Raw genomic sequence first — 27,980 nt, forward strand, 5'->3', positions numbered from 1 at the left:
GCCCTCTTTCTATTAATAACATCCCAAAGTGTAACCTGACACCATACATCACTGAAGCAACCTCTGCTACTCTGTAACATTACCTACTGTTATCCTTGCCAAATTTAAAGCTAGCTCCCATATCCTGCTCCTTCTATGTAAACATTTTATTGGATGGCCTACAGCATACATAACTTAAATTATGAATTTGAGCACAAGCCATTTATTTGAGAGGTGGATGCAAAAAAAAACCCCGAAAATGTATAAATATGAGTACACGTGCACATGCATGTGTGTGTGGGGGGGAGTGTATGTAATACTACAGACTCCACTATATCACCAAATAGCCAAATAGAAAACAAACACTATCTCTCTCGTCACTACCTAAACTTTCCTTCTGTCAGCTGGTCTAATGGACCACACACACTATGATCCTAGCAGGAGGCAGAAGCAGCCGTATTGTCATACGTTTGAGGGTCTTTTTGGTTGGTTGGTTGGTTTGGGTTTTTGTTGTTGTTGCTTTGTGTTTGGTTACTTTTAATTGTTGTTGTTTGCTATTTTGGTTTCAGTTTTTCAAGACAGGAATTTTCTGTGTAGCCTTGGCTGTCCTAGAACTCACTCTGTAGACCAGGCTGGCCTCAGAGTCACAGAGATCTGCCTACTTCTGTCTCCCAAGTGCTGGGATTAGAAACATGGGCCACACTGCTAGGATTCCCATAAGTTTAAGGTCAGCCAGGTCTATATCGAAAGTTCCAGGTTAGCCAGCCAGGACTAAAGAGGAAGACTGAAAGAGGTTAGGGGATGTGTGAGAGTAGAAGCAGGAGGAGGAGGGAGGGGAGGAGGGAGGAAGGGGAGAAGAGAGAAACTTTCCCTGAGAGGCTAGATATAAAAAAAGATGTGGACTGTAATCACCTCGATTCATACTTGTACAGGATATCGTATTTAGTGTAATTAGATAGACTAAAGAAATTTAAAGGCATCAAGATTAGAAAGGAAGAGGATAAATGGACTATTCACAGATGATGCATTTGAAAATCCAAAAGACTGAGCAACTAAACAATTAAAATTAAATTAGGACATTTAGCATGGTTTCAACCTGATGAGCATAATAGTCTATACTTGAGAAACAAAAACTAGAAATTGAAATTAAGAATCAGTTCAATATAGTTGCCATGAAACGCTTAGGATAACTTGTATGTTCCAGTCTGGGGGTGGGGCAGACGTGCAAGGCCAGCACAGGGCTGAGCCTGTGTCATCAGTGGTAAAGTTCTTGCCTAGCATTTGTGACCGAAACTCTGGTTACAAGCTACAGCGCAGTGTGGATGGTATAATAGAGATTATAACTTAATACTGTGAAGGTAAATTTCAAATTGAAATATATATTTAATATAAACCAATCAAACCTTAGCAGATTCATATGTAAAAACTGAGAGATTCTAAAACTGAACTGAAACCATCCAAGCTAGCCAAGAAAATCTGGAAGCAGGGGTAAATAGAAGTAAACATTATAAAAAAAAACCAAAAAACAAAAAACAAGCTATCCTAACACAAAACACATTCATTAGGTCAGTACGCTGTCAGCTCACTAGGCTCTCTAGACAGTGAGGTCTGGAGAGTTTTGAAATCTCCCAAGGGGTTCTAATAGGGAGTTAGATGAGGATCCGATTTTCCAGCTCAGTCTTCCTCCCTCTCTTTAACCTGTGCCACTTCCTGCTCTGCTGGTAACTGTGCTTTGGTGTGGATCCAGCATCCCTTCTCTGTCACTTAAACACTGATGGAGTGTGCTCAGCCACTCATCAAGCCCAGGGTAATTGCCCAAGGTCAGAAACCTTTTATCACCCATTCCTTCACCCCCTTTTGATTTTTTTTGAGACAATATTTCATGTAGCCCAGGATAGCCTCAAATTCTCTGTGTATCCATGGATGGCCCACATATCTCAGTCCTCCTATCTCCATCTCCAAGTACTCAGCCATCAGTTCTGAGCCACCATGCCCAGCTCCTTTTGTTCACGTGCCTTATGTCTTCCCTAATCTCCAATAGAGAAGTTTCTAAATAAATAGTCACTGAGTGACATAAAGATCCAAGGGCTTGGTTGTGGATTTAGGACCTTCTCCATCATGAAGCTCTGCTGTCCTGGATAAACCCAATACAAATATATATCTGGAGACAAGTTGTCTTGGCTCTTTTTTTATTGGTTATTTACTTACATTTCAAATGTTGTCCTCTTTGTGGTTTCCCCTCTGCAAACCCCCATCCCATCCCTACTCTCCCTGCCTCTATAAATGTGCTCCCCCACCCGTCTACCCACTAGTGTCTCCCTATGCTGGATCATCAAACCTCAACAGGACCAAGGGCCTCCCTTCCCATTGGTGCTAGACAAAGCCATCCCCTGCTACATATGCACCCTTTCCTTCATCCCCCTTTGATTTTTTTTTTTTTGGAGACAATATTTCATGTAGCCCAGGATAGCCTCAAATTCTCTGTGTATCCATGGATGGCCCACATCTCTCAGTCCTCCTATCTCCATATCCAAGTACTCAACCATCAGTTCTGAGCCACCATGCCCAGCTCCTTTCGTTCACGTGCCTTATGTCTTCCCTAATCTCCAGTAGAGAAGTTTCATGGGTCCCTCTTTGGTTGGTGGCTTACTCCCTGGGAGCTTTGGGTGGTCGGGTTAGTTGATATATATTTTTTGATCTTATGTATGAGTGCTCTAGCAATGCCCTGAATGCAAGAAGAGGGCATTGGATCCTATTACAATTGGTTGTGAGGCACCATGTGGTTGCTGGGACTTGAACTCAGGACCTCTGGAAGAGCAACCACTGCTCTTATCTTCTGAGCCATCTCTCCAGCCTCCTCCCAACATATTTCTTTATCACAAATACCCTCCCCTAAATGACCAAACAGTAAATTTTTAGTTGCTTTCTATGATGCTCTTAAACCTTAATTTCCATTTTTAAAAGATTTTTAAGTCATTATGTATGAAGTATAGATAAGAAAGTATCTACCAAGTTAAACTTATATCTACACAATCAGTCCATTAGTTTAAAGTGAGTGGTGGGTGAGATTCTTGGCATGTACCAATGTTTGACTGTTTCTTTTAACATATAGACTAGGTCTCTACATCATAAGATCATGCTGGTCTATATGGTCCAGTGTGTCAGATGGGAGGCCATGAGGATGTTGTTTTAAAGGATTCTGGTTAGATAGTAACTTAGAACCCAAAATAAATACAGTTTGCCCAATTAAGTTAACAGACAAGGACCGCAGTTTTACTCTGGTTCTGAATTATGTATGGTCATCACTCAACAGTCTTCCAGATCAACCCTTTTACTTCTAACCATTCCTGTTGTTGTACAGCTCTTCTCTGGCTTCTAATACTGTAGTGATTAAGCTCAATCCATTTTGCTCAAGTCAAATTAAAATATTTGATAACGTTTGCCTGGTTGTTAGTCTTCTGATGCAATGACTGAGTTTCCGGATTCTTCCTGGACATCCCATCTAGAGCAGCATCACGCTGTGGGGCACGACCCCATTGGGGGTTGACAACCCTTTCACGGGGGTCACCTAAGATCATCGGAAAATGTTTGCTTTCATTGTGATTCATAACAGAGGCAAAATTACACTAATGAAATAGCAATGAAAACAATTTTATAGTTGGGGGTCACCACAAGATGAGAAACTGTATGAAAGAGTTACAGCATTAGGAAGGTTGAGAACCACTGCTCTGGAGAGTCCTGGATAATAGCATACAGCCCAGAAAAGAGCATAAAACTACACGTCTGCTTTAGTCATAGAAAACAGAATGAGTGCCTGGCACCCTTTGTTTAAGCATCTATCATCTTTTGCTATAACTAATGTTAACTTAGCCTGAGTTGATTTTTCTCACTTAATTCATACACTTGGCTTTTTAATTAACTCTTAGCATTTAAAATATAATAATAAGCTTTTTCTCTTTGCTACCTTACATCTATCTCATCTTCTACCTGTATAATTCATCATTTGTATTTGTATAGCTAGCCACTTAGTTCTATTGAATTGGTTCTCATGGGCTGGGAGTGTAGCTTAATAATAGAGCATTTTCTTACAATGTATAGGCCTCAAGTTCATTATTAACATACCCCAAAAGTAGAAATAAGAATTTTGAAATTCAAATTTTACCCCAATGTGGATTTTGATTCTTGGACCCAACTTGATAGAAATTGAATTAATTTATTTTTTCCCACTCCCAGTTGAATCAACACACATGCAATGCCCTCATCTGAGTTAATTGAGCCCAAGGCACAAATTCACTAACTGAGCCTTCTATCATAAATCATGTGTCACTGAGTGACCAATGAGCATTATTTTAAGGGATTTCCTTAAGAAGATATAAATTGCATAATATTAATAATATCACCTAGACCACTGTCCAGCTTCACCTACAAAAGACAAAGACTTTCAGAACATCTGTCAAAAACCAGATGCACAATGCCTGTGGCAGCCACTTATGTGTAATAGAGTGATTGGATTCCAATGAACTCTTTGGTTCCAACTGACAACTGAACTATCTTAACAAACAGGGCAAGGCTAACTGCCAAGAGGGCCATACTTTTATTAAGCAGTCAATCCACATTGTCATAAGAATGCTACATCCACCAGTATACCCTGTGCCAGCAGGCAATACCAATGTAGAGAGGTGTGACTATTTTGCAGCAGTCCATCTGGTAGAAAGAGGATTAGCCACTGGGAAAGCATATATTTACTTGACTGGTGCTCTCACGGTGAAATCGGTTTTAGAAGCACTCTACATAAGCTTTTTTACTCAAAGCTGAAGGTAAATCCTGCTCACCTGAAAGGACCTTTGAGAACAGGCTAAGGGTTGTTCTCAGAGCAGGAAGGAGGACCTTTCAAATAGCTCCATCATTCTCTTGTGGTTTTTGCCTATGTGTCTCACCTATCTGAAGCCAGTTGGCTGGCATAGTGTTCTAACGCTCCATTTCAACGTAACAACAATCCCATTGCTTAATATTTTCCCTAATGGGTTTAACTGCCACACTGCATTATTAACAAAGACTATCGTCTTATGTAAGGCTGAGCCGTGTCCTTGTCAGGATCTAGATAGGCAAATGGAAACAGATCTGGGTGCTAAGGAGCCCTAAAAGACTCATTATATTGTTAATGAGGACACCTCTTGCGGTCTGAACAGACATGGAGATGGAGGCAGACTGCTAGTTGCGTCAGCCAAAAAGAGAGATGCATTGTCACTTAAGACATTAAGGAGATGAGCTCTGAGTCCTGGGGTTGAGGGCTACCATCTGAGTTATGAGTTCCACTGTGCACCTTGGCTCTGGAGTCTTGGAAAGTTTCCTACGTACCTCTATTTTCTTGTTATAAAATGAAAATAACAATATCCACCTTCAATAGTTACCACCTGCAATAATTAAATAAAATTTTGTTGCACTTAGAGTGTGGCACAAAAGACTTAGGTTAATGTGAGTGATTATCATCCATGTGTTCAGCAAGCTACAGTATAGAGAGAAATACATTGTCTAAGTCATTGTACTTCTATACCAAACATGTCTGTGCTGTTTCAGCTATTCACAGGTAAAATATTAGAAGTTGAATTTCACAAAAGGACTGATGTGTCTATCTTTTCTTTATGTGCACCAAAAAGACATTGTGGCACACAATATGGCTTAACTCATATTTGCTGAATGCATAATTGAATGTAGCTTCCTGTTTTCCACATTCTGGTTTTTCAAGGAGTAGTTGAGGGATCTGCACAGAGCAATTAGCACTGTATGACTCATAGGTAGGAGGAAACAGAGGTGTCATGTTCAGGAGACTCTTGACAGACTGATTGAGAGGACATAAGAGAGATAGACAGAAGCAATGAGGTCTGGAACACTATTTTCCCCACATGTGGAGCTTTGAGTTCAGAGGTAATACATATAATAAAATACATGCACACACACATATATACATACATATATATATACATGCATACATACATAGGGTTCAAGGCGTGCTTTGTCTAGTTTTATGTCAACTTAACACAAGCTAGAGTTACAGGGAGAAGGGAGCTTCAATTGAAAAAATTCCTCTCTAAGATAGCCTGTAGTGCATATTCTTAATTATAATAATGGGGGGAGGGACTAGCCTATTGTGGGTGGTGCCATCCCTGGGCTAATGGTCCAGAGTTCTATAAGAAGGCAGTCTGAACTAGTCATGGGGACCAAAGCAGTAAGGAGCACTCCTCCATGGCTTCTGCATCAACACCTGACTCCAGGTTCCTGCCCTGCTTGAATTCCTGTCCTGACTTCCTTCAGTGATAAACAATGATGTGGAAGCATAAGCTGAACAAACCCTTTCTGCCCCTGTTGCTTTGGTCATGGTGTTTCATCCCAGCAATTAAAACCCAAATGAAGATACTGCATAATATGACATAAAGCACTGAGCACTACATAGGCTAGAGGTGTAGGAAAGGCTTCTCCGAATGGTTTGTGAAAGAAAACCAAAAGAATTAGGTAGAAGTCAGATAATGATAAAAGTGGAACATAAAGAGATTATATATAATATACTATATACACGTTAATGAATCAATTTATCCCAAGACCTTGAGATAGGTAGAATCTTAGTTTTCTACAAAGAACAAAGAAAAGCCACCTGAAATGTATAACCACTAAGGAACACGATGAACTATGAGGCCAGATATCCATGCAATGGTATATCTGTCAAGGGCAATTATGAGTCAGACTATGAATTTAGTTAAGTAAGAACTCATTGGGTTAGCATTGGAGAGTAGGACCCAACACATTAGAATTTTTCTGGCTGGAGGAACTGAGGCTATGCCTTGCACATCCCTATGTATAGCCTAGTGGATACAGTATGCGAGAGAGAACAAGTCAAGAGTCAGCTATGGCCAACACTTCTCAACACATACACAAAGAACATTCAAAGGCTTCATTTCTGGGAGGTCAAATGAATCAATAACGCATGAGTCCAACATCTGTGAGAAATCTGACCTACTAAGGGAAAAAAATCCAAAAAATAGACAATATGTGCTTGTCTCTTTTATAACTGTTTAGAAGTTATTTGTATTTCCTCAGAAGCCAACAGTAAAACTAAGAACTGATTTCTGTCCCTTCAAGAGCTCGAGGTAAGGTCATGTATCATCAACCTTGTTTATCTCTACAATCTTGCAAGGTGGCAAAACAGAACTTACGGTTGTGTATCTTATCCCTTCCTCCTTTCTCCTTCCTATAGAACTCACTTTACAGATTCAAAGAAATGATTATCTGACCAACTAAATGAACACCAAAAAAAATCATTACCAGGGACAAACCTGAATTAAAAATTCATACCATAATGCCTTCTTTCTCTCCATATCAGATACTGAAGACATTGATTATGAAGGAGTTCCCTCTTGCAAAGGTATCCACTTTCAACATATGTTCATCTGACATTCAAGTTTTCAATCACATATAAATTTATCAAATATATATGTATATATATACATACATACATATACATATATATGTGTATATATATGCTACCATGCTATCTTGTTTAACCAACTGCTTATTGGATATAGGCATGTGGATATCCTATAGACACCTCCAGCTTTAATACGTCTAAAACAGAAACCAGATCATTCCAATTTGCTTCATCTTTTACTTCCCAGTTTAGTGCTGCTTTTACTTCAATCTCTCACCTCCTCACTCTCCCACAGCCCCCACAGCCCATTAATGATAATGCTATGTGCTTCTCAAATATCTGAGATAACCTTCAGATCGTGAGCCTGGTTACCCCCAGCTTGCTTCTGTATCAGCTCAAATTTGGATTCTTGCTTTAGCCTTCATCTGTTTTCTCCTGAAGTAACCCAGTGCCTTCCTCCTCAGAATCCCAAGTTCAAATCCTCCAGCGACTACTTCCCAGTGCCTACCTGGAGAGTCAAGTCTTAAAATTGCACCAGTGTCTACAAGGATATGGCCATTGCCTGCCTCTCAGATGTAGCCATCTAAAGCCCATACAATGTCCCCTGTGTTCTGGTGATACCAATGACTTTCTAGTCACCATAACTTGATCTAGCTAGCACTCCATCACCTCTTCAATCAGCTCTGTCATTCTGGTTTCCTTAGACTATCTGCCCACGGAAGTGTGCTTAGTAACTCTCTTATCTGGCCCTTTACTTCCGCTGCAAATTGCTTCACTTGAACACTTACATAGCTAATTCTCTTTCTTTCTGGTCCCATCATGGTCAACTCAGGTCCTCCTGATTTCCCCGTGTTTATGTTTATTTATTTATTATCTTCATTGTTTATTGTCTATGCCCCTCCATGCAGAATTTAAGACCATAACATAAGACCTGAAACTTTTAAATGGTTAGAGAAAGGTATAGAGAAAACACTTGATGGTGTAGACATAGGCAATGGCTTTCTGAATAAGACTCCAATAACCCAGGACATAACAGCAAAAGCTGACAGACGGATTGCATCAAATTAGAAAGCTTCTGCACAGTAAAGAAAACAATTGTCAAAGTAAAGAGACATTCTACAAAGTGAGAAAGAAATGAGAGGAAATTTGCTAGTTATTCATGTATAAAAGATTAGTATCTACAAAGTATCAAGAACTCAAAGAAGTAAAACACCAAGAAAGCAAATAATAATCAAATCAATAAACAGGCGAATTAATTCAACAGACTCGTCTCAAAGTACAAATCCCAATAATTTTACAAAGTAATGTTCATAAATGATGATCCTCAGCCACCAGAGAAATGCAAATCACTGAGATTCTCTCTCATCTAAGTTAATATGACTATCATCCAGAAAACAAAAACTTGTGAGGACAAGGACAGCAACTCAATACTGATGGTAAGGATGCAAATTAGCCTACCCACTGTGGAAATGCAGAGACAGGTTCCTCATAAACCTAGAAATGTGGAGCTGGAGACATGGCTCAGCAGTTAAGAGCATTGACTGCTCTTCCAGAGGTCCTGAGTTCAATTCTCAGCACCCACATGGTGGCTCACAACCATCTGTAATGAGATCCAATGCCCTCTTCTGGCATGTTTGAAGTGACATGCACTCACTAGCATACAATGTCTGAAGTGAGTGACAGTGCAATCACTTATATACAATAAATAAATCTTTTTTTTAAAAAGCCCTAAAAATGTAATTACTACATTATCTAGCTGTATTGATCCGGTTATATACACAAAGGGGATTAAGTCAACATTCCACCACGTTTACTGTGGCCCTTTCCATAGCAGCCAAGAAACAGAATCAGCCTAAGTGCCTGTCAAAAGATGGAAAGAAGCTGTGATATAGACAGATGATTAATAGATAGATGGTAGATAGATAGATAGATGATAGATAGATAGATAGATAGATAGATAGATAGATAGATAGATAGATAGATAGATAATAAAAAGGATAGATAGTAGAGTCTCTCTGGCAAACAGAATATGCACATTAAATTTTTTAAATAAATCAAATGTATGGATGTGTTATTTAGTATTCTTCCTCATTTACATTAAATTTCACTGATATTTTTCTACTTCAGACCCTTGTTATGTACCTATTGATCTCTTCTATTTGTTGGGTTAGAGGATACAACTTGGGTTATCTTCCTATAAATGCCTCTTCTCTGACAATAACCAATATATAAAGGGTACTTTATAAATATCTGTTGAACTCATTCAGCCTGTCTGAATAATATATTCAAAAGGCCCACCTACCTGATTATTCTCTTTTCTGGAAAGCCCCAAACCTGAATGGATAATAATTTCTCAAGCTGTGGATCAACCAAAACGTTGATGTAGTTTCCCGCAGAACCTGATTTGATAGTCCTTGGTTACCTTTGTCTCCTAAATCCTTTTGCTTAAGTGGGAGGTACTGTTGTACAGTGTGGGTAACGGATTGAGTCACAGGACACTTTATAAAGCTTTATTTCGCCAGGATTTCAGAAAAGTCTCAAACCAGATGGCTAGTACATTCTGATTTTTTAGAGCTGAGGATGCTTTCTGACTAAAAATAAATTAGGGGAAGCTATTACACAGTTCCTTGTATGTGAGACACTGAGCCAGCAATTCTACATTTCTTCTTCCTATCACGGACTTGGGGACATTATCTACATTTCTGAGTAAGTGAAATTAGAACTTAGTACCTCCTCCAAAGACAGTGAACAAGTGACTGGCTGGAATTCACCCCTCTCCCTGTACAGCCACAAATCTCAGGTCTTTTCCAAGGACTGTGTGCTGCCCCTCCAGGTGTGTCCTGTTTTGTTGTAGGAACCTTCTTCCTATGATATATGCTGCTCATGTCTATTTTATTCCCTTTATATCTTTGGTATGAGGGCATTTTGTGACCCCAGGCCCGGGCTGGAATGTTTTGTACAGCTTGCTCATTCTTTTAACTCTCAGACTCTATGTAAATATGGAAGGTAGTTAAGTATAGTACCGATGTAGGAACACACAAGGTGTCACACAGATGTCACTCAAGTCTGTGGCCAGCCTTGAAATAGTGTATCTCTCAGTGAACTACAGAAAAAGCCTCACCCATGCTCATCTGCATACACTGATTGATTTTGAAGGGCAGTTCAGGAAACATTAGACATCCCCTGCTCAACGATGTCATAGACAAGGTAATGTAAAGGTGACATTGACCAGCCAAGGCTCTATGCCATGCCTTTTGTCAGCACTGGACCAAGAGCAAAGACAGAGCATCAATCATCACTTACAGAAGATTGTCATGGAACACCACACTTTCCAAATCTTCCCAAGCCTATTATTCCATGAGAGAAAAAACTGTTCTGTTAACAGCCATGACCGTTGGGGTGAGGGGCAGAAGAGAGGAAGGTTGCCACGGTAGAAAAACCATATTCCGAGGACAACTACTCACTCCACTGACTTAATCTCAGCTAGCAAACACATCGATAAAGACATCCAGTAATCCAAAAGCCTGACCCAGTAGAAGCCTATAGATAGCAATTACGTCACCCCTAAGGTTGAAAGTGACAAAGGTATATTCTGTTGAAGGCTACAGAAACTTCCAGAAGCTTCATCTCTGTGGCCTTGCCGGGCACTCCAAAGACAAGGGTGACCTGAGTTCAGTCTGTAGCCAGACAACAGTCAGTTGATCGAGAGGCTATTAGGGAGGGCTTACAGTTTGACACCCTGCCATTTGTCTCTGTCACGGGTGAACTTTGGAACAACGTGCTCATTCAGTTATGACAGGGAAAGACTTTGGGGTGCCTCTATTCCACCCTCTCCTTTTACATCAGCTTCCCTGGTGTAGATAGATACAAATCATTCCAGTTTCCAGCTCCTACAAGGACACAAAGTATGAGTGCTAGAAACATATTCTGGATTGTTCCGACCTCACTACATTTGAATAGCTTACCTGGTTATACTCATGAGTACACCTGTATTGGTCAGAACATGTGTTTCCATGAGGGTTTGGGAAACTACCATCAACTGATGGCTCAGAAATGAATGTCCAGAAAAATAGAGTACTTGGGAAATCTAGTTTGGTTTTTGTGTCCATGTGGGCACACATGGGCTGGAGGGGATAAGAAATGAGAGAATATTCATTTTCTTTACTGACTTTAGGTTTCAAGGAAATGCCTGTTTTTTAAAGGGAAACTGGGCGTGTCTGCATTTATGTCTGAGCTGTTGATAAAGGTAGTAGGAAGAAATGCAGGCAATAAAGATGGGAAGGACATACACCTGCATGGAATAGAGCAGTTAGAATTTAGCTGGTCATATAGAAATTGTCCTGGACATTATAGTTTAAGAGTGGTCTTTGATGGGCCCATGAGAAGGCTCAGTGGGTAAAGGTGCTTGTCATTAAACCTGGCAACCTGAGTTTCATCCATTGGATCCACATGGGGGAATGAGAAAATTGAATCCTGCACTCTGTTCTCTGGCCTTCATACATACACCGTGGTATGCACCCATATACACGGTGCACACTAAATCAATGAAAAAACACTAAGGCTGTTTGAAAACCTAATAAAATATATTGCATCCATGTAAGGTTAGCTGCTGGACACTGAAGGTGTACGGTGGTGAGAAATGCCAGACGGAATGTGGGGATAAGGAAGAAAAACACTGCCCAAGGGGTCACAGTGATTGTTCGGGGGGGGGGGGATGCTGGGAGCCCCCAGAACCATCTTCCTAGAATGTGCTATCTCTGCCACAAAAGAGGAGAGTTTCCCAGAAAATTTTCTGAGATTCAGAAAGTAAAATCCACAGCAAACTTTGACTTTAAAAGAGTAGAATAATTAACCTTTGTGTTAGTTACAGGCCTTTGTTTACACTAAAGATAGAAACACGGATCAAATTGCCACGTGTCACCTTTCTCTTTCCTTATTCCTCCTCTCCCCTCGTGCAAACATCCGGACCCTTCACGGACATTAAATATTGATTTGACTGGGTCTTAAAACCCAGGAATCCATAGATGTTTACAAAGGGTGGCTGAGAAACTCTTAACCCTGAGAGTGCAGTATATTTGCTGTCCCTCCCTTGAAGGAAAGCAACTGGAACAAGCGGAACCCCCAAAACACTTCCTAAGCTGAATACTAAAATATCATTGGATACTAAAGTTGAAATGGTGGCGTGCTGACCTTTCCCCAGACCATGGGCACTTTTTAAGAAGAACCAGCAACACCATTGGAGTGAGTGTTTGATATTAAGGTGGGGTCCTTCCCTTCCAGCTTTATCCCTTCCTAGACGCACAATAAAAAAGGAGGCTGTTCAGATAAAGAGCTTGCTCGGGACTTAAACTTTGTGCCCTGGAAGTGAGCACCTTTTATCCACTGAGCTGTGAACTGTCTCAAGTAGTTGGGTGATTTACTTACTTATTTGTTTGCTTGCTTGTTTATTTGTTTATCACGGGCTTTTAAGTGCACGATACTTCCTCTGTTTTACATAGAGTCATCAGAGCAATGTTATCTCAACTCCCCCAACATCCATTGATATTGGACTGAAGACACTGACCCTTGAGCACTAGCGAATTTGACGTTTGACTCTCAGCTATTCCCCATGTGGCATTTGTCCCCACCCCTTCATTTGTCTTCCCAAGACAACAGCCAGTGCCTGGCATTTCAACAAGGGTTTCTTTTGTCTTTTGCAATAGACGAGGGCAAGATAAGGAACATTTTGCTTCTTTTCAATGTGTCTGTTTATTATTTGCTTTGCTCTCAATTACAGTGTGCGTGCACGTGTGTGTGTGTGTGTGTGTGTGTGTGTGTGTGTGTGTGTGTGTATAAATGTTATATTTTATCCCAATGGCTAGAAGAAGCCTTTTATACTTGTCAGTAGCTGAACATGCAGCAAAATGCTCACTACAAAACAAGAAATGAGCAAATCGCTCCTTTTTCAAAAAGGAATCAATAAATCTTTGTCTCAGATTAAATTGTCTGGGGAGTGATGGACCCTTTGAACTCTGATCTTCTTTGACTTGAGAGTTGTCTTAATTAGACTCTGGATATATATTCAAATATAAACATGTTTTAAATGTAGGCACTTTGGGCTGTAGCATTTTATACTCCCTTTCTTTCTAATCCGTCCAGGACAGAACATTATTCCATCCTGTGAGCAACAGCTGTATGGATTGCAACCCCTCAGAGAAGAAGATTTTCATGGCCAGATGTGACCCTCTATCTGAGACTCAGCAATGGATTTTTGAACATATCAACATGACTGTTTTAGAAAAAAATAGCCACTATGCCATCTCCTAGAAAGGCAAGAAGAGACATTACCTACAGGTTCTGAACTGTGTTGTTGCAGGCGTCTGGGTCAAAGGAGTCAGGAAAAACATTTCCTAGATCCCAGGAAGCCTGGTTGAAAGATGTGTAAAGGCCATGTTGACATAGGCTGTCCAGGAGACGTTCCTACATCTGAAGAACTTGGCTGAGAACCTCACCAGCTGCTTCTGAGAACCGAGACTAGCAGTTCCCTTGCTGGCCAAGGGTAAAGATTATTTAGGGACTTTCACCTCGACTGCTGAGTTAATCAATCCTAGCATTTCTCAGGTCAAATCCTGCAGTAGTGAGTAGCTATGAATGGATCCTATTAATCGGGTGGGAGGGGGGTGGAAACAGAGCGCATGACTGCTCTGGCAACCTGAGGCTACCACAGGTCTAGAACTAGCCACGCTTAAGGGGTGAGCTGTACTCTTTGGTGCAATTCTCTGACTAAGAGTGGGTTAAGCAGGTTTAACCCTTTAAAGTGCTGCAGATGATTTTAGAGTGCTCATACCATTTTTCTCTTTTCTTTGGTCTTCTCTTTAAACAAGGGGACATGGCATTGAAGACTGACATTACATGCTCTCATCCAAAGGCCATGCTATCCGTCATGGTTCATAAGAGCTCATGGTCCACCAATTAGCTGAAGTTCTAATTCAGTGACCTTAGATGAATCCAGTTAAAAACAAAAACAAACAAACAAAAACTATGCTACCCAGTTACTCCAAAGAAAGATTTCCCAGAAGCAACAGAATATCACAAACACACATACACACACACACACACACACACACACACACACACAAGTTAGGGGAAATTTTCCTTAGGAAATCTATTTTTACTTTTCTATTATTTTTAAATAAAAATCTGATGTTTGTCCAGTCATAATTTTTATTAAAGAAGACAGTGGAGAGGGTTCCATGTAATTTGTTTAGTCTATCGTAAATAAATCTTCACTCCAAGTGATGTGGAAATGGCCTCATTCACTTTAATTCTGTTTAATCTGGGAATTTTAAACTGGTGTTATTTAGGTTTCTTTTTTTTTTTTTTTTTTTTTTTTAGTTTTTTTCAAGACAGGGTTTCTCTGTGTAGCCCTGGCTGTCCTGGAGCTCACTCTGGAGACCAGGCTGGCCTCGAACTCAGAAATTCGCCTGCCTCTGCCTCCCAGGTGCTGGGATTAAAGGCATGTGCCACCGCGCCCAGCATCATGGTGTTATTTAATTATTAGTTTTGAAGCCCCCCTCCCCATTATTGAAAATAAAGGTATTGTTGTTTTATTCAGAAGCCTAGAAAAGGAACAGCCATTAATAAAGCATCTCTGATGTCATTTTCTGCTAATGGACAATAATATTTCAGGGGTGTGAGGAAAAAAATGAAGTAACTTGAAAACTAACTAAATTGGATATTTAATCCTTTAAATAACTTTTCCCTTTTCAATGATGATGGAGTGGCGGGGAAAAAGTGCAGGAATGAAGATTGGTCTTGAGAGGGGAAAATCATTTGCTATACATTCTCCATCTGTTTTGAGTACAGGTCGTTCCTACACTGCTGTTACTATTTTTTGATGTAGTTTCCTTGTTAATAAAAAGATATACATCTAACATTTTGGACATAGATCACTGAAGTTCAGGACAGGAAGATACACAAGAGTCTGTCCTTTTTGTTGTTGTTGTTGTTGTTTGATTATTTTGTTTCTCTTGGGGTTGTTTTTAAAATAAATAACAAAAGCCCAGAGAGGCCCAGCTTCTGGTAGGGTTTTTCACCTGGACACCTCACTCAGTGGAAAAGAATCCTGTACTTCTCTCAAAGTGCCCAGTCATTCAGAAACCTAATTTATGCTATATCTTCTTGAAAATGTGCACTATGATTTTCTGTCCTCTAATCAAATATGCAGTTAAACTACCCTGCTAAGAATTGGGGAAGGATGACTTCAGTATCTTTACTGATTTTTTTTTTCAAGCATTCTTCTGACAAGCTCTTCTTTTTAAACGGACTGTCACTGAGATCTTTTGTATATGTCAAGTGATCTCGACACTGTTAAGATGCATAGTGGAGAAAATCAATAGTGAGAAATTATCCTGTGTGCTGAACATGTCTCAGGAGTGAGGAAGGATTGATCTCAAATGATCCGAGACCAATCTGGCTGGAGACTAAGATGATTCTATAAAAATTCACATTATGTCATTAAGCAGTTGATTGCCATTTACAATTGTACCAAAGACACAATCTTGGGTTGTGCCCCCCCCTGGAAGCCCAGATTTGTAATTATCTCTTAGGATACTATAGTCATGGCTAACTCAATTGGCCCTATCGTAAGTACTGCAGCATTTTAGTGAAGAACACAGTGATCAATCAAGATCGGTCTCTTATTCTCTGAATAAAACATTATTTTTTAAAAGTATATATTATTTTTTTCTTTAAACATAGAATGAAAGCTTGGACATTAAATCCAAAATTAAAACTTCCAACTATGAGCCAGTCATTAATTGTGTGCACACAGGGAACATACAAATGTAGTAGAGCCTGGAGAGGGCCCCTAAGCAAGAGGGCAGAGCACTGCCCATTAAAGCACACTGGAAGAAATGTTTCCTATACCACTGAAGGTCAAGCGCTTACTGGCTTGAAATACGATCTGAAAAGCATAAAGCTATGTAGGTTTGCCCTTTTAATTAGCAAGAAGGAGAGAAGAGTCCTCAGAAAGACTATTGCTCCTGGAAGTAACATCCTTTGAGAAGTCCATGGTCAAATGCCCATAGATTCTTTTCCTAAAATGAGAGATGATAAAAAGTTCATGTATCGCAGACGTTGCTACTTCTCCATGATGAGAAAGAGCTCTGACAGAAGTAAAACAATAATTAACTTTAAAGACCCTTTTATGTTTTTACTGGGAAAAAAATATGCTGTAAAACAATTGGGAATTAAGTGCGTGGTCCATACTTTTTCAAGATTGGATGAGTACCTTGGCAATAATGATATACTGGCTTCTGTGTCTACTGTTATTTACATATATGAATAGAATCACTTGACTGTTTTTAAATGTATTCATTCTATCAGAAGCCTCCATGAATAACGCAAGCTCCAGGACTATTTTGTGAATTGATAACATAGAACTTTATACAATAAATGAATAGCACATGATGCAAATGGACTCACAGTCAATGAAAAAGCAGTCTCTTAGTCCCATTATCTCTACATTTCTTTAAGAAACATGAAACCAATGTCAACTTGACACCATTTCTTTCCTTGGCAAGCCAATATTTCAAAAGAAGGTAGCTGTCAAAATATAAGTATGCTTCGTATCTATCTTCACATGGAAAACTTCCATTTTTTTCTTCAGTGTTTGAAATTGAACCTAGAGGGTCGGGCATACGAGGCAAGTGCTCTGAACTGAATTCCCAGTCCTATTTTCATCCTTCTAGAACTATCTATAAGAAAAGAGCAAAAGGAATCTTTTACTTGAAAGACCACCTCTATAAAGGCAGCAGATCCATCAAAAGGAACACTGATACTTTGATTCTAAAAGCCTGCTGTCCATCAGTCACAAAGGGCTACTTCCACCACTGGGCCATTCCTCCCCTAATTCTTCACTCTCTTGAAAGCTCAGAGAAGGGGGTGCTAGCCCCCTGCCTCAGTTTTCCTAGAGTTGGCAGTTAGTTCCCCTGCTCTTGCCTGCAGAAGAACATTGGGTGTTTTTTTTTTCACCCTTTCAGATTTTAGGATCATCTTTTAAAATATGCCCTTGTAACTATTTATGCCCACAAAGCTGCTCACTAAAACGCTCTTTATTTTTTCCCCTATTGGGAATATAAGGCTGTCATGTATGTAGCTGGGTGCTGAGAATATGCTGGAAACAAGGTCTTCAATATAAATCATGCAAAGGAGCACCTCAAAGGGAAATTCTAAGTGATTCTTTATGATCAGGTGAGTCCATTCTTTATGATCACGTGGGAAAGTGCATCACCGTCTCTGTAGACATGAGTGTGTACAGCCCTCTCCATTCACTGCCTGGGAAAATCCTACCCTCGACACCGTCACTCACAGACTGAGAGCGAACAGTAATTATTCTCCACGTGTGAAGCTCTGGTTGAGGACACTGAAGCGTGACAAGTGGCCAGTGGCTCCCCCACTGCCAGCGTTGGAAGAGCGCTCTTTGATTTATGTCTATAGCCTTTGCCTGCAGAACTCGAAGCTCTTTGCAACTCCATTTGGTAGACTTGACACCAGCCTGAAGCTTTTATCCACAGCCACTCATCTCTGCTCTTGACATTCCAGACTGGTGTGTCTGGTTCTGTGGCCTGTCAGCAGAAACAGCTCGGGCGCAGGTGTTTGATGCTTCTCTTCAGAGAAATCTGGAGACTTTTCCTGTATCCCTCCCACCTGCTGTTGCTCCCTTCAGCTCCCCACACACTGGCTCTCTGGGATTTCGAGAATTCTCTGCTATTCACATCTGCTCCATGTAGCAAACGGAAGTAATTGACGCAGTACAGAAAGGCTGGTTAGATTTCCAAATCCTATTGCTAATGACTTTACCCGAACATCACTCACCTTGGGATGAAAGCCAGTCATAACCAAGAAGTATATATTCTGGATTTTTCAGGGACAGTCATGGTTTATGTCTACTTACTATGTAATTATTCATAGTGCCTTCCTTTGCTCTTAAAAAATGACCTGAATTATGTAACACATTGAATAGTCAACTTATTTATAATCTACTCAGGCTGTGTATGATTCCTCTGTGGGAATTGCTAAGAAGTCTTTTGCTTCTTCGTGTCTGCAAGAAATCAACTAGCCTTCCTTCCCACCCAGTGGGACCAGAATATAGTCATTCTACTGACGATTTTCCATCACGTTTACATGAGAGTTGACAGGTTTCTAACTGGAGGGTTATCTCCCAGATCTGCCTGCCCCCCCCCCACAAAAGAAGTTGCAGAATTAATACAACAGTAATTTAAATGGATTTTTAAATAGTTCAAATTTTCTATTGAAATGTGAGACCAAGACATCTCAGACTTCTCTGAGTACAGACAGTGGATAGCCAGCATAGACCAAGGGCTGCTTGTCCAATCCAAATACAATGACATCACAGGATAAACATGGTTTCATTATTGCTTCTGCTTTGCAGAACTTTCTTATATTTATTATCACATTCTGCCCAATATATTGACTCTTGCAGTAGACGACATTAACTGTCCTTCTGAAGAAACTGCAAGACTCAGAAGAAACAATTTTGCAGAGTCTTTTGGCAAATCAGCAGAGTTGAGACGAGAACCAAGGCCTTCGGTACTCAGTACTCCGTATCAGTCACTCTCCTGGGTACCTCATATGTCCCAGCAATGCTGAGTTACTTCACAGTAGTGCGATCCCTTATGCCCCTGGGACTTGGGACTTTAACCCCTCTATTGTGTTTGCTTTTCTTTGTACCTCTGTGTTTTTATTGGTTTTCCTACAAGCTTATTAAAGTAAGAACACCCAAATGGAATCCAGGATTAATCCCTCTTAATGAGATTTCCAGGGTATTTGGAACAAAAGAAGTGAGCAATTCAAGCTATTTGTATAGCTGTGGATGACAAATCTTAAAGCAAACACTGTGTGTTTTGGGACAGTTAATGAGCTCAGTCCTCAGGGACAGAAATCAGCCACCAATCAGAGACTTCGAATTTACTCCCACAACAAAACCCTAAGCTGACCTTCTCTTGCAGAGTATAGTGGCTCACAGCTGCAATCCAGGCCTTCAAGAGGGAAGCTCAGTGAAGAGGATAGACTTGAATTCTGGGCTAGCCTGGACTACAGTGTGAGCCTTGATTCAAAGTGATATGAATAAGCTGTGTGATGGCTTAGCCTATTAATAACACCACTTGTGAGGCAGAGACTTGAGGATCTCTGTGAGTTTCAGGTCAGCCTGGGTTAGCAGTCAGACCTTATCTAAGGAAGGAAGGAGAGAGGGAAAGAGGGAAGGAAGGAAGAAAAGAAAGAGAGGGACTTTTGAAAATATATTTATATCCTTTTCAATATTCTTAGTTCTGAGAATTCTTTTTCTTTTTTTAAAGATTTATTTATTTATGTTATGTATATCAGAACACTGAAGCTGTACAGATGGTTGTGAGCCTTCATGTAGTTGTTGGGAATTGAATTTAGGACCTCTGCCCACTCCAGTCGATCCTGCTCACTCAGTCCCTGCTTGCTCTAGCCCAAAGATTTATCTATTATTATAAATAAGTACACTGTTGCTGTATTCAAACACACCAGAAGAGGATGTCAGATTTCATTATAGGTGGTTGTGATCCACCATGTGGTTGCTGGGAATTGAACTCAGAACCTCTGGAAGAGCAGTCAGTGCTCTTACCCGCTCGCTGAGCCATCTCATCAGCGCAAGAATTTTTTTTAATTTAATTTAATTTTTATGCTTATTCACTTTACATCTCACTCAACCCCCAGCCCCCCCCACACACACACACACATAATTCTTCCCCAATCTCCTCACTCCTTCTCTGAGCTGGTGGGACCCCTGTGGGTATACCTCAACCCTGGTACTTCAAGTCTCTGCAAGACTAGGTGCTTCCTCTTCCACTGAGGCCAGACAAGACAGGCCCAGCTAAAAGAACATATTCCATCCACAGGCAACAGGTTTTGGAATAGCCCCTGTTCCATTTGTTCAGGACCCACATAAAGACCAAGCTGCACATCAGCTACATATGTACACGGAGGCCTAGGTGAGCCCGTGCATGTTCTCTGGTTGGTGACTCAGACTCTGAGAGTGACCAGGGTCTAACTTAGTTGATTCTATTGATCTTCCTATGGAGTTCCTATCCCCTTCAAGCCCACAATTCTTATTCTTCCATAAGAGTCTCCAAGTTCCAACATCCACTGTGGGTGTCTGTATCTGTCTGAGTCAGCTGCTGGGTGGAGCTTCTCAGAGGACAACATGCTCCTGTCTGCAAGCATAACAGAGTATCATTAATAGTGTTAAGGAGTGGTGCTTGCCCATGGGATGGGTCACTTCTGAGCATTCTTACAAGTTCCATCTCATAAGTATTAGAAACACTGTAGGCACCAATTTCCCAATGTGTGCCATTTTTCCAATAGCAGTCTCTCCTGGGAGTTTTGGTTAAACAGATAATCAGATATCCTCATGTATTCTCAATGCTAGACAAAAATATCATAACCTAGATGGGATATAGAAAATAGAAATGTTTCTCAAGGTTCTAAAAGCTGGTGAGTTCAAGATAAGAGAGCATTTAGATTCAATGTCCCATGAGAGCCCAACATTTAGCTGACAGCCAGCTTCCTCTGTCTTCATTAATGACACAACCCTAGAGTATAAGGGAACCAATAGCAATCTTACTGACTCTGCTCTCCCTGACCCAATGAATTCCCAAAGGCCCACATACTAACCTGACAGTCTTAGAGGCCAGGATTTCAACATATGAAATGAGGGTATACACAGCTCCAAAGTGTAGCACTAGGTTTACCCCGATCTGCTAAGTTGGAATCTCGGCAGGAGCTGCTAAACATATTTCTACAATCAGACAAAACATTGCTCTCTCTCTCTCTCTCTCTCTCTCTCTCTCTCTCTCTCTCTCTCTCTCTCTCTCTCTCTCTCTCTCACCCCCCTTTAGCTGTCTCTTGTTCTGTCTTAGATCTTTAGTCTTCATCACTAGTAAATCCATTTTTTATTCTCTGACACAACTGTTTTCTTCACAGATATAGACTGCAGATGTCTAGAAGAATGGTTAGTTGTAACAGAACTAAATTTACTTGGAGAGAAAAAAAGGTCCAAGAATATTTTCTTTCCCACTGCCCTGACTTTTATTAGGGCAGTGGATATTAAACTTTAGCCTTTAAAGCTCATAAAGGAATTGTCAAAACAGATTGCTAGGCTGAAACCTTCCGAGTTTCTGATTCTTCCAGTCTGAAATGAGGTCAAAGAACTTATGTTTTAAACACAGTTCTAGGTAATGTTATTGCTGACGGATGATGGAAGTGTGTGCTGTTGGTTGGCTTGGACCAACAGTCTTAGCATCTTGAAAATACCTTTCTAAAGATGATTTTATTAATCTTGATATAATATCTTTAGGAAGCATTGATTTTAGATATCATTTCTAAGAAGTGATAAATCCCACAGCTCACTGAAAATTCAAAGGAGCACAACAAGCCAGTAAGTACAGCCAGAAGAGACACCACCATACAGCTCTGTAAAACAGGGTCACAGCACTGGGAGAGCAAGAATAGACAGCACGGTATCACCTAAGTCTCTCTTTTAAAAAAAAATGTATTTTTTAGTTTTAGTGTATATGTGTGTGTTTGTTGGGAGAAAAGAGTATGTGGTGAGACTTGCTGCTTACAGAAGCCAGAAGAGGTTTATTGGAGCCTCTGGAGCTGAAGTTATAGGTAATTGTGAGCCACCAAATATGGCCTCTGGGAATTGAACTCAAGTCCTCTGCAAGAGAGGTGCTTAAACCCGATGGCTGAGCCATCTCTCTAGCCCTCACTTAAAGCACAATGAGTGCCTCACATGGAGTATTAATAACTCGATTATGATTTTCTCTCACCCTCTGAACAGCTAGTGACCTTTGTAAAAGAGTGCTGAGAATCAGGATAAGGCATAGCTTGCCTAAGTAATTCTCTTCACCATCACTCCAGACTTCTCACTCTCAAATTAATTTCTGGTGGCTAATACCTGGCCAATTTCACTTTAAATACATGGTGTTGGTATGACTGAACTGTGGCTTTTCCATCTTTGAGAAAGGCTGTGTGTGTGTGTGTGTGTGTGTGTGTGTGTGTGTGTGTGTGTGTGTATGTGTGTATGTGTGTGTATGTGTGTGTATGTGTGTGTATGTGTGTGTATGTGTGTGTATGTGTGTGTGTATGTGTGTGTATGTGTGTATATGTGTGTATGTGTGTGTATGTGTGTGTGTGTGTGTGTGTGTGTGTGTAATTAAAACTCTTAGAACTAAATGTAACACTACCTTGTTATGTTCAACTCAGTCTGATGACTTCACTAGGGAGAAGCCCAGAAGGACAGATGGGGCACAGGTTCTCTGACCTTGTGGGGTTTGTGGATTTTAAACTTCTTTTTATTGAAAAGAAATACTGAGGATACAGTGTAACAGCACCAACAGGACAGTGCTTTCCTACTATGTACAAAGCCCTAGGTTTAATTCGAGGGACCACGGGGACCCTGATGTGACAGAGCTCACCTGTGACCTTTGGGAGATGGAGGAATAAAAGTTCAAGATCAGACACAAGGACCATCCTCAGCTGCATCTTACCTGGAAGGCCACGTGAAACTCTGCTGTGAATAAACAAATATCAAGGTATTTTTTTTCTTTGTTGGCTACTAATATCTCATTGTTAGCTTACAGGAGATTCCACGAGGCACCTGCAGGGCGCTAGCAATGGCTTATGTCATCAGTGGCACTGTTACCTGCTGCAGTTTCCTGAGGCAATGGCTTTTAAAAGAACTACTCCACCACTCCAGCTCGCTCTCTCCCTCTCCCCCCCCCCACGCCCCCCCCCCCCGCCTTCTCCCTCTCCTTTTTCTCCTGCTCCTCCCTCTCCCTCTTCCCCTCCCCCTCCCTCTCCACCTTCCCCTCCCCCTCTTTTCTCATATGTTCCCGATCAGCCCATCTCTCCCCTTTTCTGCCCTTCTTTGTCCCGCCCCTTCTCTGCCCTCCTGGCTGCTCCCACCTGTTTGTCTGTCTGTCTACTCATTTGCCTCTACCCCTTTTCCAGGCCCTCACTCTCCACCCCACCCCTCCCACAAATAAGCCTCCTCTATACCAAATCTGTTGCATGTCATAATTTCTCAGGGGGCTACTCACTACATTAGATTTCATAAACTCATCCTGTCTGCAAAAATAGATTAAAATTTTAAATTATTTTTCTTTTTTGTATGTTTTCCCCTGTTTAAGTTTTGGTCACTAACACCACACAGAATAAGTTCTTCTCATTATCTTTTTTGAATATTTTTCTTTAATCAGGTTGTATGATGCTGACACATGATAAAGAAAGTCTGTTTTACCTTTTTGCTGTTCAAATTTCTACCGCCCAAAAAAGCCGATGTGGAATTTATAAAGTGCTTCTGTATCGGTAATCCAAGCCATATATATTTAGACTTTATGGTGGGAAAAATGCTGGGCTAGAACAATGACTTCACTACTCCTAAAATGTTTGCCAAACATGAGTGTCTGAGTTTGACCCCCAGAACTTACATAAAATGCTGTTTGTGTGGCTTGCTTATCAGACCACTGTTCAGAAGAGAGGCAGACAGATCCCTGGGGCCTGGCTCGCCACCCCAGCCTAACGCAGGAGCTCCAGGCTTGTAAGATGGGGCTGAAAAGATGGCTCAAAGGTTAAGAGCACTTGCTATTTCCAAAGAGGACTTGAGTTTCATTTCCTTGACCTACATTAGCTGCCCACAAGGTTACTTACTCCAGCTCTAAGGGAGCCTCAACCCTCCTCTAGTCTCCAAGGGCACCTGGACGAGTGCACACCCCCACGATCAGATATAAACAATAAAACATAACTTTAAAAAAAGAAATCTTTTTAAAAAGAACAAGAGATAAGATTAACCTCGGCCTCCACATGCATTTGCCCATTCACATGAGCATACAAACACAGATAAACACACACACACACACACACACACACACTGCAGATCCAAGAGCTCCCTTTAAAATCAAAAGGTTAAGCAGAGCATCTGGAAATCAAAAGGATAGAGTTCTGTGACTAGAATTCTCAACACCCGGAAGAAGCAAAGACTGAAACTCCTAGCTAACGTGCACCAGCCGAATAAAATAGGGATTAAAGGAGGTGGGAAAGTATTCGGGGCTGAGGGTAAGAGAGACGGAAAGAAAAAAAGAAAGAAACACCCAAGCTCCAATTTTTCTAAAAAAACAATTTTTAATGTCCCTGAGGAAGCAGCAGGGAATCGCCTGAGTGACTGAGATGTCAAAGAAATAACCTCACCAAAGAAATGCTGCGCTAGGAGGAAGGAGACACTCTCATTAATGTCTACCCGCCAGCAAATGGTGAGGGTCGGGAGCTGGCGTTCTCCAAACTCGTCTTCAGTCAAAGAGGGGATTTTTTAAAGAAGGGGAAGCTCAAAGGAGTAGTGAGTGATGAGACGCAGTCACTGAAGTGCTTAAAATAAAACCATCTCTGCAGTGATTCATCTGGATAACAAACGCCTCTGGTTGAGAAAGAACTAAGGTGAGGTCCTTTGGCTGGGTGTGACAGACAGGGAGAGCTAATGACCTTGATTCTCCCTGAACTAGGCATCAGACCTCTGCCAGAAACCTGCCCCTGGAGTTCGGGGTTTAAACCCTCAGGGAAGAAGGCTAGCAGGAGCCTAAGCTTCTGGAGACTGAGGGATCTCCGGGCACTATGCTGTTTGCACCCCCTACACCAGAGCTGAACCACTGACCAAGATGGAAGGCTTTGGCAAAATCACACTGCTCCATTTGTTTGTTTTCTTGTTTGTTTATTTTCTATATTATCCTTTCTTTTAAGCTTTTATTTATGTATTTATTTACATCTCAAACGCTGCTCCCTCCCAGTTCCCCCTTCCAGTTCCCCTCCCAGTCCTCCCCCAATCCTTTATTCTTTTCAACCCTCAATTACTCTCCAAGAAGAAAATGGAAACTGGGAAAGGGAATAACATTTGAAATGTAAATAAATAAAATATCTAATAAAAAAAGAAAGGAAGCCATCAGCCAGGTGTCATTCCTCTGGGGACGTGAAGACGCTCAGCCACATCATGGCTCCTCTGGTGCTCCTCAAAACCATCTTTGTCTGTCTCTTCCCCTATGCATGGTGAACACCCTCTCTAAATCCAACTCAGTATGTGTTTTCTGAGTATTAAAAAGAAATGAGGCATAATATATGCCTGGTTGGTTGTGAAGGCAGCTGCTGCTGCCTTTTATTCCTATTTGACATTGGGCCAATACCCATTCCTCTAAAGGTTCCTCTCAGGGCTGTGGTATTGGTGAAGTATGATAATGAACATGAAATTGCTTTGTAACTTGCAAATGAAGATATAAAGGAAAGCAGTTAATATTTAACTGAACTCTATCTCACCACTGAAAACTTAGTGAAGTGATTCTCAGATTAGTCTACTGTGTCAGCCTTACACAGTTTGGGAAAGTGGAAAGGTGTTCTTTATCAGGAACACCGGAAGGACTTAACAGGAAGAGAGCTAATGACTGTGTTTCTGCACTCCTTAAACATTAGTCAGCTCACAATGAGGAAAAATCGATGAAAATCAAGACAGGAAACCCGAACATACAGTCATCCTTAAAGACTCTGGAAAAAAGATGTGTAGACAAAATGCACTGTTAAAGCAGAACACATGTGGTCAACATTTGATGGTTCAGAAAAGTGTACCTGGGATGGAATTTTTAGATTCTTATTGGGAAGGTCTTTAAAATCAAGAACATGGCTTATGGCTTACTGGGCACTTTCCTCTAAGCTTGATGATCTGAGTTCAACACCTGGAATCTTGTGCTGGCTAGTTTTATGCCGATTTGGCATAAGCTAGAGTCCCTTTAGAAGAGGAAACTTCAATTGAGAAATGCCCCCACCAGATTAGCCTGAGGAAAGCCTGTGGTGTGCTTTCTTGGTTGGTGATTGATGTGGGAGGGCCCAGATCACTGTGGTGCCATCTCAGGGGCTTGGTGGCTCTGTATGCTACAAGAAAGCAGGCTGAGAAAGCCACAAGGAACATAAGCCAGTAAGCAGCATTTAGCCAGGCCTTCTGCATCAGCTCCTGTCCTGCATGATGGACTATGAGGTGTAAAACAAGATAATTCCTTTCCTCCCCAAATTGACTTTGGTCATAATGTTTCATTACAGCAACTGAAGAGAAACCAAGACAAACCAATATGGTAGAAAGAGAGAGCTAAGCTCTGAAAAGTGTCTTCTGACTCTCTCTCTCTCTCTCTCTCTCTCTCACACACACACACACACACACACACACACTTACACAAACACTTGTGATATCGTTTTAAAAGAATTGGATCCTTTTTGCTGATTCTACATTTGCTCGTGAAGTTTTGTCTAAAATAGAGTTGCTATGCACTATCATAATTAGGTTATAATATTTAAGCTACTCGCTGCTTGAAAATGTCTCTTTGTTCATCATATCAGGTCTATCAATATTATCAATATTATCCACAATTAAACTTAGAATATATATTTTAGAATTCCAATATTGGAATGTGGCTCAACTGGAAGCAAGCCTTCCTTGGATGCTTAGGGCATTGTGTTTGGATCCTCAGAACTGTATTGGGGGGTTAGGGGCAGGAGGGTTGGAAGCTCAAGGACATTTCACCTAACATAGGGAATTCCAGGCTAGCCTGTGCTACTTAAAACTCAACACAAAATAACTGATTTTATTTTAAAAGGTAGTTTAAAAATGCAATAGCCTTTTTCTCTTTATATATTAAATTATATAACCTAATCAAAATGTACAAAAAAAAGAAAGTTGAGTTTATTAAACAATTGAATCTTGATATACTTTGCCCAATATTAAAATTATTTTATTTGCTTTAAGACTATTGTCAATAAAACAGAAGAAGAATATGAAAGGAGAAGGAGAAGGAGAAGGAGGAGGAGGAAGGGGAGGATGAGGAGGAGGAAGAGGAGGAGGAGGAGAAGGATTTTGGAAGGAAGTTGCTGTCATGAAATTTAGCAATGAAACAAAATACTGCAGAAGACATTGAGTTTTATTGCTAATTTATTTCCTTGGGTTTGAACACTGAACCAAGAGTACCTGCTCTAATCAAAGTATGGTGGGTAGTGGCACATACACTTTGCTGATTAGTGTGCCTCGTGTTCAGAATGTGAGGTGAGCTATGTTTGTTCAATTTCACGCCATTCTGAGACAAGTGAAATTGAGGAAGGTCTGCTATGAAATGAAGTTATTTTCTACAGTTTATTCCTGATAGGGTATATGGCGGCCCTAACTAAAGAAAAGGGGGAGACAATTAATCATCCTGTTTATAGCCAATCAACCCAACAGAAACAAGATAAGCAAAGAAACACAGTGTAAGGCTTTAAACTGCTTTCCAACAAGGGCTCCTTAGAGGCAGGAATTGGCTCATCCAAACGCATTAGTTGATGCTTGATGTCTGCTACTGTTGAGTGGATAACGACGAGCACAAAACCCACTCTCCAGTACTACTCTCATGTTTCCCATGACTTTCCCTTGTCTATGGAAAGCAGAAACAAAGACATAGAGAGAAGGAAGCATAAGGAAGCATGAGAGAAG

At 40.8% G+C, this 27,980-nt stretch overlaps 1 protein-coding gene across 1 annotated transcript in view; it reads left to right on the forward strand.

The window, feature by feature from the left end:
• Window positions 1–14,658, forward strand: part of Galntl6 (polypeptide N-acetylgalactosaminyltransferase like 6) — a 1,086,926-nt gene extending 1,072,268 nt beyond the window's left edge. The window contains exon 13 of the mRNA XM_021169756.3: window positions 13,538–14,658. Coding sequence (XP_021025415.2) covers window positions 13,538–13,705 — 168 coding nt within the window. The 3' untranslated portion in view covers window positions 13,706–14,658. The remainder of the gene's footprint in view (window positions 1–13,537) is intronic.
• Window positions 14,659–27,980: the final 13,322 nt, after the last annotated feature.

The sequence above is a fragment of the Mus caroli genome, unplaced genomic scaffold (assembly GCF_978045245.1).
Source record: "Mus caroli unplaced genomic scaffold, Mus_caroli_1 scaffold_10, whole genome shotgun sequence".
NCBI classification, from domain to species: domain Eukaryota; kingdom Metazoa; phylum Chordata; class Mammalia; order Rodentia; family Muridae; genus Mus; species Mus caroli.